General features: G+C 43.1%; 2 protein-coding genes across 2 annotated transcripts; one reads left to right on the top strand and one right to left on the bottom strand.

The window, feature by feature from the left end:
- Positions 1–2,325: 2,325 nt before the first annotated feature.
- Positions 2,326–6,165, top strand: LOC104418715 (serine/threonine-protein kinase AtPK1/AtPK6). The gene is given in 7 exon segments (XM_010030134.3): positions 2,326–2,777; positions 2,780–3,183; positions 4,520–4,602; positions 4,685–4,805; positions 4,910–5,083; positions 5,446–5,553; positions 5,641–6,165. Coding segments are annotated over 7 exon segments (1,476 nt in total). The 5' UTR covers positions 2,326–2,488; the 3' UTR covers positions 5,938–6,165.
- Positions 6,166–9,778: 3,613 nt separating this feature from the next.
- On the bottom strand, positions 9,779–12,299 carry LOC104418706 (transcription factor MYB1R1). The gene is given in 4 exon segments (XM_010030123.3): positions 9,779–10,425; positions 11,099–11,307; positions 11,874–11,953; positions 11,955–12,299. Coding segments are annotated over 4 exon segments (861 nt in total). The 5' UTR covers positions 12,143–12,299; the 3' UTR covers positions 9,779–10,041.
- Between the last annotated feature and the right edge of the window lie 1,642 nt (positions 12,300–13,941).

The following is a 13,941-nucleotide window of genomic DNA, read 5'->3' as shown; positions in this document are numbered from 1 at the left end:
TATGATAAATTTTAATATGTTATTGTCTTTGGAATACCATGAAGTTTCATAGTCTCTTGAAAGTAAAGATTTGCCATATGAGTAGCATCCAAAGTCTTGTTACATGGTACAAAATGTGCCTTTTTGAGAGCCGATCAATAGCCACCATAATTAAGTCTTCACCCTTTGTATCCTAGGTAAATCAACCACAAAATCTAGGCTTACATCTTGTTAAGAGGCTGTGGGTACCGGTAATGGAATGTATAAGCTAGTGTCTTAAGCATAGCTTTTAGCAATTTGACGAGTTCTGCACTTCTCCACATGTCTCATTACGTCTTTTTTCCATTCAAGGCTAAATTTTTTTTATGTATAAGCCAGTGTCTTAAGCATAGCTTTTAGCAATTTGACGAGTTCTACACTTCTCCACGTCTCATTACGTCTTTTTCCATTCAAGGCTAAATTTTTTTTTCTTTGACAAGAGATTGTGTCTTGTCTCTTCCAAAATGATCGACTAGTACTCCACCATGGGCTTCCCTTAGATAACTTTTTAGTATGCACAAACAATTATTCTTGAGAAGAAATCCAACTTACAACAAGAATCGCTAATTTGGACCTTTTGAATAATCTTTCCAAATTTTCCCAAAGTCCGAATCATTTTCATAAAACTTGTTGATCATATCAAAGCCCAAGATTTTCAAATGCATTGTGGATAGCAAGGAATGCCTATGCTTTAAAGCATCCGCCACTTGAACAAGAGCTGTAGTTTTATGTTTGATAAGACAAGTGAAAAGCTTGTAGAAACTCTACCCATTGAAAGCTTCATGATGCGAAAAGAGAATAAATTTCTTGAACAATAGATAATGTTGCCAACAATCCACTTGATAAAGCTATGATGACTCTGAAGCTTTGTTGTGTCACTTTGGACCACTTGAAACTCCCTCTCTTTGAGCATTTGATGATAGTAGAATGATGGCTTCAAAATGCTTGATAAAAGAATGGTAAAATAAGGCCAAACCATGGAAACTCTAAATGTCATGTATAGATGTAGGAATGGGCCAACTTATGTTGCCTCCACCTTGCTAGGATCCATTTTGATGCCTACTTCAAAGACAACATAGCCTCAGAAAATAAGGTTATCGGTAAAGAACTGACACTTCTTCAAGTTAGCATATGACTTTTGGTTCTATAGAACCATGAAAACTTGGTGAAGATGGTTCAAATGTTGCTCTTGAGTAGAACTATAAACAAGAATGTCATGAAAATAAATAACAAAAAAATTGTGAATAATTGGTTGGAGGACATGATTCATAAGGCGCATAAATGTACTAGGAACATTAGAGGACCAAAAGCCATGACCATTCATTCATAGAGATCATCTCTTGTTTTGAAAGCAGCTTTTTCATCTCCAGCTCTCATTCAAATTTGATGATATCTACTTCAAAGATCGATCTTGAAAAAGATAGTAACGCTATGAAGCTGGTCAAGAAGATCATCGATTCGAGGGATGGAAAAACAGTGCTTGATGGTATTTTGCTCATTACTCCACTATCAATGTATATGCATCACAATCCAACCTTCTTTGGTACAAGAAGGGCAAATACAACACACAAACTCATGCTTTCTCTTATTAGAAAATTGTTTAAAAAATCCTAGGCCTATTAAAGTTTGGCCAATTCAATCATAAAATTTCTCAATTTTGTCAATTGAATCTATCCACCCAATTTTAATTAGAATTTACGAACGTGGACGCCAACCATCCTACATGACACGATCGGCCGGAAACTTATCGTAATGCCAAAGGAGGTGTAAGGAAATTAGTGGAAATTTCAAATAAGTACCCAATGGCCAACTCAATCTCAAATAAGGGTACGAGCTCGCCGTTCTTTTCTAGTGACCGAAATAGGAACGCCTTTGTCTCAAAAAAAAAAAAAAAAAGTCTAGTAAAAAACCACAATTCATAAAAAAAAAAAAAAAAAGAATAATCTTAATTGACTTAGCCATTCCAGGCAAGGCTGACTCGCGTGCTCTTTCCCAAAAAATGATTCCACACCTTGTCCCTGTCTGAAATTCAATTGAAAAAAAAAGAAAAAAAGAAGAAGACCAAATCCATGATGAAGATGATATGGGGCTTTGACTTCTTATTCCCCCCGTGCGTATTTCCTCACAACTGCTTCTTCCCCATCATCAATCAATCGCTGTGAAAAAAAAAATTAAAACAAAAAAAAAAAGAGGAGAGAGAATCATGACTGTGGCGGCAGCAGCCGCACTTCATCTCCACCTTCTCTCTCTAAAATGTGAATCCCCGCAGTCGCCATCATTGCCACCTCCCTCCCTCTCTCTCTCTCTATAACTCTTGGCGTTCCATCTCTCTCTCTCTCTATCTCTCTCTCTCTCTCTCTCCTCTTTCTCTCTCTAACAATGTAATCCTCGCTCCGTCGGCCTGCCTCGAAGCCACCTTCTTGGCCGGCTCTCCATCTCCGGCCGGCCTCCGCCCACGGCCGCCGACAAGATGGTGTCTCCCGCCGCCGCGGCGTCGTCGTCCTCCTCCCAGAAGAAGCAGCCCCTCTACTCCCTCCTGACCCGCAACCTCGCCAACCTCACCATCCCCTCCTCCTCCGCCGCCGCCGCTCCTCCTCTCTCCTCCTCGCCCCCTCTGGACTTCGATTTCTCCGAGGTCTTCGGCCCCATCACGCCCCACCTGAACCCGAACCCGAACCCGTCCTCCTACTCTTCCGCCAATCCGCAACCGCCCAAGGACCCGCCCATGATCCAGAACCGGTCCCACTCCTTCGTGGGCCCCTCCCTCGTTACGCCCACTCCAACTCTCTCCCTTTCATCGACTCTTCCGAAGACGAAGGAGCAGACGGCGACGACGATGCGAAAGGCGGGATTTTGGAGGGGAACGAGCGAGAAAGCTCGGACCTTGGCGGCGTCGGCGGGAGAGAAATCGCGGAGGGCGGCGCCAAGATCGGGCCGGGGGACTTCGAGATACTGCGGGTGGTGGGGAAGGGCGCTTTCGGGAAGGTGTTCCAGGTGAGGAAGAAGGGCGGGCACGGCGGGGAGGGCGACGGGATATACGCGATGAAGGTGATGAGGAAGGAGACGATCATCAAGAAGAACCACGTGGATTACATGAAGGCGGAGAGGGATATTCTCGCCAAGGTCGTGCACCCCTTCATCGTCCCGCTCCGGTATTCTTTCCAGGTGATGTTTGCTCTGTTTCCAGATGTGAAGCTCTTTTCTTGGACTTGAGTTGTGGATATATTGTGCGTTTTGGAGAGTTATGTGGCGGTTCGAGAATCGGATGCGAAGTGAAATTTGTGCTGTTAAAGGATATTTAGCTATTTTGCTAATTGGATTATGGAGACTGCTTTAGTTTTTCTTGGATGGGGAAGTGAAAGTTCTCTGGCTTGAGAGTAGTTAACTGTTTTGCTTGATTGCTTTTCATTAATGGTTCGAGAAAAGTGCATTTTGTGGGGTTCTTGATTGCCTTTTGTTATACTGGTTCGAGAAAAGTGCATTTTGTGGAGTTGTTGAAACGAGTACGAAACTATTAGACTTGATAGGTAGAGCAGCATAATTTGCCTTTGCCATGCAATACTCGAAGTGCTTGTTGGCACTTGAAAGTAGATACAGACGTTTTCATATTTTTTAGCAGGCTGTGAGTGTTGAAAACTGATGCTTTTGGTGATCATGAGCTTGCCTGTTTTTCTGCGGTTGGAGCCAACTGGCCTCGGTCAGGAGACACGCGGCGCATGATGAGTTGATTCACTAGGCCAGCCTCTTTTTTTTTTTTTCCTTTTTTCCTTAGGGGTCGTGGCTTGTATATTGGAATGCCTCATTTTGATCAATTGTGTCATGTCTCCCTTAAACTCGGGCATCTCCTATCCTGAGCAGGGGATGTGTTTTGATTCCACACAACAACTAGTTTCGATCTGCTGAGGTCATCATCAAGAGAGCAGCATTAGCATCCGACCTGTTTTTGTATGAGTGCCCAATCCCACCTTTGGACATCTTCCTCATGATGTACTTTTCATCAATTGATTCGAGCACAAACTCTTTAACACTGCTTACACACAGTCCAGTTGTATCATCCATTTCACATTATGGCAATGGACTATCATCTTCCACGTGATATTCCTCACACTTCTCCCAGTATGACAAAGTTGATATCTATGCCTTCATGGAATGGGGAAATGTCGGACCATGATACATTTATGGCAATCAACGATCTTCCCAATGAGTTTGCTTGGGCTTAGTTGTACCCAAAATTATAATTTATTGCATAATACCTGCCTTGCCATGTTGCTGTAATTCTTCCAGTTGTAAAAAAGCATGATGACATAAGGGCAATCCTTTAGTTGAGTCGGTGCTTGGAGTATAATTTGCTTTTGAAGCTTGGTTTTCAACTTTGAAACATGAATATGCTTTGGAGAATCTTAGCCTTACCATCACTATTTCAGGCTTCGATCAATTTATTCATCGTTACTCTTTTAGGTTGTGACACATTTTCTCTTCTCTTCCTTTGTCCACTTGACAGACCAAGTCGAAGCTTTATTTGATCCTGGACTTCATAAACGGAGGGCATCTTTTCTTTCATCTTTACCGACAAGGGATATTTAGGTATCTCGTGACTTGAATTCTTGAATCACTTACGTGATTAGTTTGTAGTTGTTCTAACTAATCAGTCTTTTGTGGCTGCCAGTGAGGATCAAGCGAGGTTTTTTGCTGCTGAGATAGTATCTGCTGTTTCACATCTTCACAAATGCGGAATTGTGCACCGGGATCTTAAACCTGAAAATATTCTCATGGATGCTGATGGACATGTAATGCCACGTAACTAAGTTGTTCAACATAAATATGCATTCTACACATGATTCTGGTTTTATACATTGTTCAAATCGGCATTCAATATCTGTTCTTCAAACAGGTAATGCTTACTGACTTTGGTCTAGCAAAGGAAATTGATGAATTAAGCAGATCAAATTCGATGTGCGGAACCACTGAATACATGGCTCCTGAAATTTTGCTTTCTAAAGGCCACAATAAAGATGCAGATTGGTGGAGCGTTGGGATACTTCTATATGAAATGTTAAATGGACAGGTAATGCTCTATGCATATGGGTGGTTCATTTTTCTGGTAACCTAATTCATTCTACCCTAACATATCCCTGGCCTGCTTGCTTTCAGTTATTCTGATATCTAGGGAGGTCAGTCAGCCTTTTTCAGCTGTGATTCCTGGAATCTCAGATGAAATTGGTCAATTTTTTAATGCATTGGCTAGTATATTAAGTGTCGATTTGGGCATCATATAGTTAGAAAAAGTAGAATGTAACTCAACAGCTGTTTGCCTGCCCACTTTCTGCATTTGCCTCAGCTGGTAATGACTAAGGCATTCAGTATACAAATCTACTGCCTAAGATCCCACTTTTTTCCTGAATTACATTATTCTTATAATTTTTGCAGCCACCATATACGCATACAAATAGACAGAAGCTTCAGCAGAGAATTATCAATGAGAAAGTTAAACTGCCACCACGCTTGACTAGCGAAGCTCATTCTTTGCTCAAAGGAGTAAGCATTTGTTCAATGTGAGCTTTATATTTTTTTGTTGTGCAAACTAACAAATAATTAGAATCGGTTGTTACCTCTTCTTTGCAGTTGCTACAGAAGGAACCATCTAAAAGATTAGGAAGTGGACCAAAAGGTGGAGAAGAGATTAAAGGTCACAAATGGTTCCGGTCAATCAACTGGAAGAAATTGGAGGCTCGAGAGGTGCAGCCAAATTTCAAGCCAGATGTTTCTGGAAAAGATTGTACAGCGAACTTTGACAGATGCTGGACTGCAATGCCTCTAGATGACTCACCAGCTCCAACACCTACTGCAGGCGAATATTTTCAGGGTTATACCTACATTCCCCCTAACCCATGGCTTTCATCAAGTTCTGTGGAAGGGTAACACCCACCGTAGCAGAACTGGAAGTGAGAAATAAGCTACTGTAAGTTTGCATTAGCTGAGGGAATTAGAGATATCCACAACTTACCATTGCTTGATTTTAGTATATTCTGACTGAATTGCTTGATTTGCTGTTTTTGAGCTGTAGCTACTTGTACCTTGCTGTATATCTTTACTTTATGTGTTGTTTAGGGACATCCCTTTAGTAATCAAATCTGCTTCTTCATCTTTTGGTGTTGCCTATATAAAGTAAGGCTTATTTCAGTACATGAGATGAAGCCCACACTTCACCACTTTTACTCTCCATCAGTCCTGCCGGCTGCACCGTTGTATTGACTTGTTATTTACTTATTTCAAGACGCAAATTATTTTAGCCAATGCTAAGAGCTTGTTCCTGTAATTTAAAGTAATCCATCGTGAAGCCCATTGTTGGTTCATTCAATAGTTTCCTCTTGTTTTTATCCTTTTTAAAGTAATTCAAACGAAAAGAGCAGTTGATTTTGAGCTTCACCTGGGGCCGCTCTAGCTTGGGTTGATAAGCTAGCCATGTGAGTGGCCTTTCTTTCTTTTGGGTTCTGAGTATCTCATTCCAAATGACAGGGGTGAAGGGACGTCATCTTGAAGGTGACAAAATGTTAAAACGAGTGGCAGAGACAAGCATTCAGAAATTCAATTAGAAAAGCAGACGGAAGAATCCAATTCTACTGCTCTTTACCTGCAAAACAAGCAATATGTATTATGACTGACTCACAGAAATCTAGACACCCGGAATACCCCTTTTGACAAAATGAAGGATTCGATGCGACCCCTGATGGTGTAGGGTGGGGAGAAACATAGTTGCCTAGAGAGCGAAACTTCTTCGTGAAGGTTACTGAAGTAAATGCCGAATTAGTTGGAAGCTTTCAGGAGTGCATAGTGAAAAAGGGTGGTAAGAGTGGAATCTAGCTTTATCCAAAATGAAGCGAAGTCATGGATGCAGCTCTATAGCTAGACGCGTAACTGGCACATACTTAGTTTTAAATTGCTACTTTGTGTGGGATCTCCAAGCATAAACCCCTCTTTCATGGAAGGACCCTTATCAAGTTCTCTTTTCCTTTTGTCAAGATTATGTTAGTGTCAACAAAAAGTTCTTCAAATTGGAATCTGGATGAAATAAATTGGGAGTAGCCTCAAATCCCAACTAGTTAAGACATTATGATCAGTTTTAGAAAGTATTAAGAATGTGTGGTGTACTAGAGATATTTCTTTTGTTCTAAGCCCAATTGTTGGAATTGCGTATTTTGAAATAGAACCAATGCTTTTTGTTGCTTCACGAAATAGATCATGGACCTACAACCCCTCTTTTTCCTCATTTCGGGAAATATGAGCGAATCCACAGTAAAAGTAGGTCTCTTGAGTGTAGAGGAGCCCCGACGACAAGAAAATTTGACTAACTATGTCTCTCATTTCTGTCCTGTTGCTCTATAAGAGCTCCATCCTCCTCGTTCTGTATTAACCCAATTCTTCCTGCTTTACTATTTTCTGAGAGCTGTTTAGTGGAGGTAGTCAAGAGTGAATAGCCATGAGTTATAACACCAGAAGCAACGACTCCCTTTGTGAGAGGTCTATGAAGATGATGACCAACATCCTTAGGTCCTCATCTCTTTCAATAGCCAGCACGACCTTAGGCACCACTGTCCGTTCAGTTCCGATTAGAAGTCATAGCTTCGCTGAGGATTCTTCCATGATGGCTGAGAAATCAGTTGTTGTGCAGTCTCCTGGTACCTGCCTATCACAGCGGCCGCGGGGCAGGTCGATGCCCGTCACCTACTTGGTGGAGCTGGAAGATGGGACCGAGTCTGCATATGTGCGTCGTGATGACATGAACGTCGACTGTAGGGCTTCCGACTATATCGAACGGGTCCACAAGAAGAATCGACTTCATTTCCACGAAGTAACTGCGAATGCTCCTACCATCTTGCCTCCTCCACCTCGTATGCCGAGGTACAAGTAGCCATGTTTCCCCGCCTGCGCAGGGTAATTTAACTATCGCATATAGTTCAAGCGAATGTTAATCTTGTTTTCCGTTGCCTACTTCTATCAGTGAAATAAAGTTTATGGAAAGTTCATAGGCAGCTCTCTCTCTCTCTTGCGCGCATGGTCTGGGGTGGCTGGCTGTCTTGGCTTTGCTGGTCAGTTTGCATGCAAAATCATATGTTCCTAACTTCCTCTTTCGACTTCCTCCCACTTTTCTTGCATGCCCTTAGCACTTTAGATGTGTGTCCGTACATTTTGTGTCTTGACTGATATCCAGGAATGGGTCCGAGGGTATTGGTGGCAACGGTCGCCAACCGTCGCCGTAATTTTTGTTGATATTTGTTTATGATCTTAAAAATTTTCATGTGCAGTGTCCATATCTCGGCCTTTAACTTAGAATTTTGCCAAATTCCTTACATCGCGACCTCAAAATCAGAACTCTCGATTCGCTTTCTCTTGTCAGTTTCGTTGCAGCAGGGCGATTCTCTCTCAATATGGAAAGAACCCCTGAACTTATCCAGTGCTTCCACTTTCTATCTTTGACGAATAAGTCGGTTCTAGACTCCTTTTTCAAACGAGTTTCTTGGCAGAGAAGACGCCTTTCTGTGGGGAATCTTTAAGAGGGTGAACCGGCTGATGTTGCGGAATCTCGTTGCTTAGCGAAGAAAAAAAGATGGTTGAACGGTTCCGGGGGGCTGAGTCCGGGTTGGATCTTCCAAATCGTTGGACAGATCACCCCTGTTCCATCGAATCTTCCTAATTTCTGCTCTAGTTTGGAAGAATTGTCGCGAGGTGCCATCGTGACGTTTTAGACATTCCATTAGTATTCCGTCCGACTCCCAGGACAAGACCAAAGCGTGACACGTCCTGCCCAGTGCCCGCGCAACTCGATAACAGACCGGTAGTGCGCCTATTTTATTAAAATAATGTGATGAATTGAACCACGCCGATTTTTCGTGTACTAAACAGATTTAAGCGTTATACAAACAGCACGTCGTATTCACAAGAGTTTCTAAGTCCCCCTGTGGCCAAGCAACTCGATAAAAGACAATACTGCACCTAATTCATTGAAATAATACGGTGAATTGAACCTCGCTGATTTTTGGCTAACTAAACAGATGAAGTGTATGCACATAGCATGTCATATTCACGAGTTTCTAAGTCGCAAACATGTACAATCAAGTCCTTCCTCCCGTGGACGATGTATGCTGAGGTCAGTGAATTAACCGTTCACCGTTCTTACCAGGTTAAGAAGTCGAGCTTTCCTTAACTTGACATCAATCTATCCACATATTATTACAAATATAAGTAGTAATTTTCAGTAATGATTGGCAGGAAAATCCTTCTTAAGAGAACATACACCTTTCGTGTGATCTCTACCTTTCCCCGCACACAACAAGATCATTAAATGTTTGCCAAACAACTCTCCCCAGGTGAATTGGTAAAACCACCAAACCAAAACGCAGATACGAGAATATCAAGCAATCAATATCATACATAAAAGGTGAAACGACCAGCACCATATCCGGATTTACTTTGTCCTTTCGCTATCCAGTTTCAGACATGGTGGGTTTTATCTGTTTTCGAGCCGACCCAAGCTAACACAAGATCCACCAATAGATTGGACCAATCGAAAGGGCCAGCACCAATTATTGAACCTCATCTTATCCGAGAGATCACGATCTCGACCGTGTCCCTCGATACAAGTAAAATAAAAGGTCTTTGCCCCCACCCCCCACCAGCCACCGGTGGGGCTCAGTTTGATTCGCTTTCGCTCTCACGGATCTCCTAGGTGAACCGGTAGATGTTGGAAATCAGACCCCACGAATAAATGAAACGGCAATGAAACGGAGAGAGAGGTTTCGTTAGTTCAGTTTTTGAGCTCACAGATACAAAGGACAAGACGGACAAAATGACCCAAGATATCTAATGAGGCACAGAAGAATAGCATCGACGGCACGACAAAAGACATGATCATCCCATCTTTTCCGTTGTCTGTACAGATCAGCGACGACCCTATCTTTCCCCTAACCTAAGTTTTCTTCACGAGGCTATATAGATTAACCTTTTGTGAGGCCCCCCCGGAAGCTCTCATGCGACGCTGATCATGCTGTCCCCCTTGCCGAAGCTCGGGGTCATCTGGAAAGCCGAGGGTCTTCTCGATGGCTCGCTTTGGTCCGAAGGCGAGGCCAGAGACAAGTTGAGATCGTGGACAGCTGGAGCTGGAAGAATGGGGACCGGGCGCACTAGCTTCGCTGGAGAGTTGTCGAATTGGCCCCCTGGTCCAAAGCTCAGATTTTCCACAGGATTCTCTGCTGGAACTGGTAGCACAACGTGTACTGTCGGTGGCATCATTGAGAAACCCGAGATGTTGCTGGATTCCAAGGGCACTGTTGGTGTTGGTGGTGCAGGGTATGACTCAGTCGCAACATCCACTGGAGGAGCTTGCTCCTCCATCATTGTACCAGCAGTGACCTTAAAAAAAAGCACAACCAGTCATTAGATAATTGCTTTCTCTTTTTGGCCCTACAGTGCAATTATCATATTTATCTACACAAAGAAATGAGAGTGGGTTTTGATTTGCAGTAGCCCACTACTCGAGAAATCACAAGACCAGGCCAATTCATTTTTTAAGCTCAACTTCCCAATTATGAAGCCACCCGCGTAAAAATGATTACGCGCTTGTTCACATTTACATATTAAAAAACTTGAAAAAAACAAGCAATGTCTAGTCGTCGGCAATTCTTGAATGCAGTCCAGCAGCAGAGAAGAAAGAAGGGGCAAGAGAAACTAACAAAGTCCAAGTTCCAACCTTTAAAACGTGCAACCATGAGAATATACCATATTCCTTCACCAACTAATCCTAAAAAGACTGCTTACCAGAGAAAGTCAACACCAAGGAAACGAAAGCTATAAGCCTATAAGTTATAGCAACATTAAGCAGTCAAAGAAATATAGACAGTGCATTAATTTTTCACAGGAGAGGAACAATAAACTCATAGAATCCAAACTGGGAAGCAATCTCTCTGCATAGTCCACACAAAACCAACCAAAAAGCAAACAATTTCTCATTTACAAGATAACGATTTACGGCAATAATGAATTTAAAAAAAAAAAAAAAAACAGGTAATTGGTGGAAATAGTTTACCGTATCGGTGGTGATATCAAACAGGCTAGTCCGGCGGCGACGGCGATTGAGGTTGCTCCGGCGGAGAAAGTATTTCTGGGCATGACTCGCGACCTGGGTCGGCGTCCGAGTCTTCACAAAGTTCTTCGAAATGCCTCTCCAATCGCCCTTTCCTACTTTCTGTAGCCCGAGCAGGAACAGCCGGTGTTCATCCTCCGTCCACGGGACTCCTGATCACAACAACAGATGAATCGCAGAACATCATTAATTTACAGTTCACGGCAAACATTGAGATATATTATTTCGACCAAAGAAAATCATGGATACGACACATCTAGAGAAGAACATGCTTCCGATTCGAAACTCAATCGAAAGACGAAAAGGATTGAACTTGAACAGAGAATCACTTCAGGCGAGAATCGGCCGATATATCTGTGCTTCATGTCAATCCGTAGAAAGGGGGAAAAATCAAATTTCTACGGCAGATTCTATCTAGAAGTCCGAAGCCAGGGAGAGAAATGATCGGTCCGATCGGAAGCGATCACAGATCTCCAGTAGCAATGGTCGAATCGTCTCAATCTCAAGCGATGATTAAGCAGATTCCCGATGAAGCGGCAGGTGGACCGTTCGGCATGATCTAAGATCTTAATCGAAATCACCGCCATGCGAGAACAACAGCAAGGCGTCGATCGACGATGATCTAATCAGTAAACAGAGCATCTCAAAAGACAACGCAAGAGCACGGCGCCGGAAACACGAGATCACCATCGGCGATAGGATTCGTTCGGATCGTTACCTCGCTTGCGCTCGCGGCCGGCCCCGCCTTTCGAGCCGTGCGCGACGGCTTCGTCGGCGGACGCGTAGCCGGAGGCGGCCGCCCCGCGTCGTCCTTGCCGACGCCGCCGCCGCCGGGGCCGCGTCCTGGGGCTGCTCGTACTCCGACAGGTTGTTCAGGCTCACGCTCTTCCTCATGGGGTCCACCACCACCACCCTGACCCCGAACAGCATGAACTCCCCGGCGCCGGCGGCGGTGGCGCCGGAGGCGGCGCGCGCGTCGCTCGACATGGCTCTCAACCTCGGCGACGGTGGCGGAGGACGGCGTCCGTCGGGTCCGTGCGCCGTGCGCTCCGGCGTTTCACGGCGGCGACGGCGAGGGAATCTGGACTGGCCGTCCGGTCGTCGCGGGGGGAGAGGGCGGAGGGATTTGGTAATGCGAGGCGCGTGCGGGGGAAGGGAGCGTATTTATATGGAGGCGAGGTGGAGCCACGTGGACGGCGTGGAGGGCCGCGATTCGCCCGCCGGCGTGCCACGTGGTGCACGCGGACGGTCCGTGTGCTCCCCTCTTGTTCCTTGCCCCGTCTCTGTATCGTGTCCCACGGGGGGAGAAAAAAAAAAAAAAAAAGAGGATGAAAATTTGATGATGCTAGAAATTACAAAAAGAGAGGAGGAGAATGGGGTGATGATGCTAACTTGGGAAGTGCTTATGCTAGCTTTCTTTAAAAAAAAAAAAAAAATTGTCTTACTATTGCTCTCCCTTTAAATTCAAAGATTGTAGATTTTTTTTTTAATATATAATTTGGCGTCGGTATCATGCTTTTATAATATGATCATGGTCAGTCGTTTTCTTTCGGTCAAATTACTTTGTCGAAATCTTGAGATGAAATTTAAATTGCCCGTCTCTAGATTCTATACGAACGTAGTATGTCTATTCTAATTCACTCAGCGGCATACCCTCTCTAGTTCCACCTTGTTATCTCAGGTTTGGAAAGCTATTATATTTGTCTATGTGACGGTAACCACTTCGAGAAAGTGACGGAATGTACATTTATCCCCTAAGGTTCCTTGAGTTCCAATGTAAATCTTTGACTTCTCCACTCAGGTGGGAATATCCCCGAATTGTATGCCTTAAAGTTTAGACGAAGTAGTTTTAAGACTTATCCAGGCTCAAATGCTAGAAATTAAGAAAAGAGAGGAGGAGAATGGGAGTAATGATGCTAACTTGCAAAGTGCTTATGGTGGCTTTCTTTTTTATTTTATTTTTTAAGAAGATTTTATCCCGTTACTACTCTTCCTTTAAATTCAAATATTATACTACTTGTATTATATAATTTTACATCAATGTCACTACTTTTGTAATACACTCCCCATCAATCGTTTTCCTTTAGTCAATTTACTTTGTTGAAGTCCTGAGTTGATATTTAAATTGATGGTCCCTAAATTCTATACGAACAAAATACACTTGTTCTAATTCGCTCAATGACATATATGAAACTTATGTCGCTACAAGAGCCTACATTGACAACTCTAGGAAAAGAATGCACAAGGAACCTTTTGAAACTTTTTATTCTCTAATTAAAAAGTCAAATAAAATGTGAAAATCATCCATTATCTTCCACTTAAGTAAAATCCATCACAAAAAAGGGGATTTATCGACACGAGCTAAAGATGACCTTTTGCCAAAAGCAATCATTTCGATTTTTTTTATATATAATTTAACATCGTGTCATGCTTTTGTAATACACTCATGGTCAGACGTTTTCCTTTGGTCAAATTACTTTGTCGAGATCCTGAGATGAAATTTAAATTGCCCGTCCCCAAATTCTATATGAATGGAGTACGTCTATTCTAATTCACTCGATGGCATATATGAAACTTATGTCGCTACAAGCTCTAATTCGCTTAACGGCATATATGACCTAGTAAGAATCCTCTCTAGATCCACCTCGTTATCTCAAATCCAGAGGCTACTATATTTATCTATCTAGCGGTAGCCACCACCAAGAAAGTGATGGAATGTCCACATTTATCCCCTAAGGTTCCTTGAGTTCCTGGGTGAATGAATACCCTCGAATTTTATGCCTTAA

This window comes from Eucalyptus grandis, chromosome 2 (assembly GCF_016545825.1).
Source record: "Eucalyptus grandis isolate ANBG69807.140 chromosome 2, ASM1654582v1, whole genome shotgun sequence".
Classification (NCBI taxonomy): domain Eukaryota; kingdom Viridiplantae; phylum Streptophyta; class Magnoliopsida; order Myrtales; family Myrtaceae; genus Eucalyptus; species Eucalyptus grandis.
The sequence above is the reverse complement of the archived record's forward strand: the minus strand, read 5'-3'. Positions and strand labels throughout refer to the sequence as shown.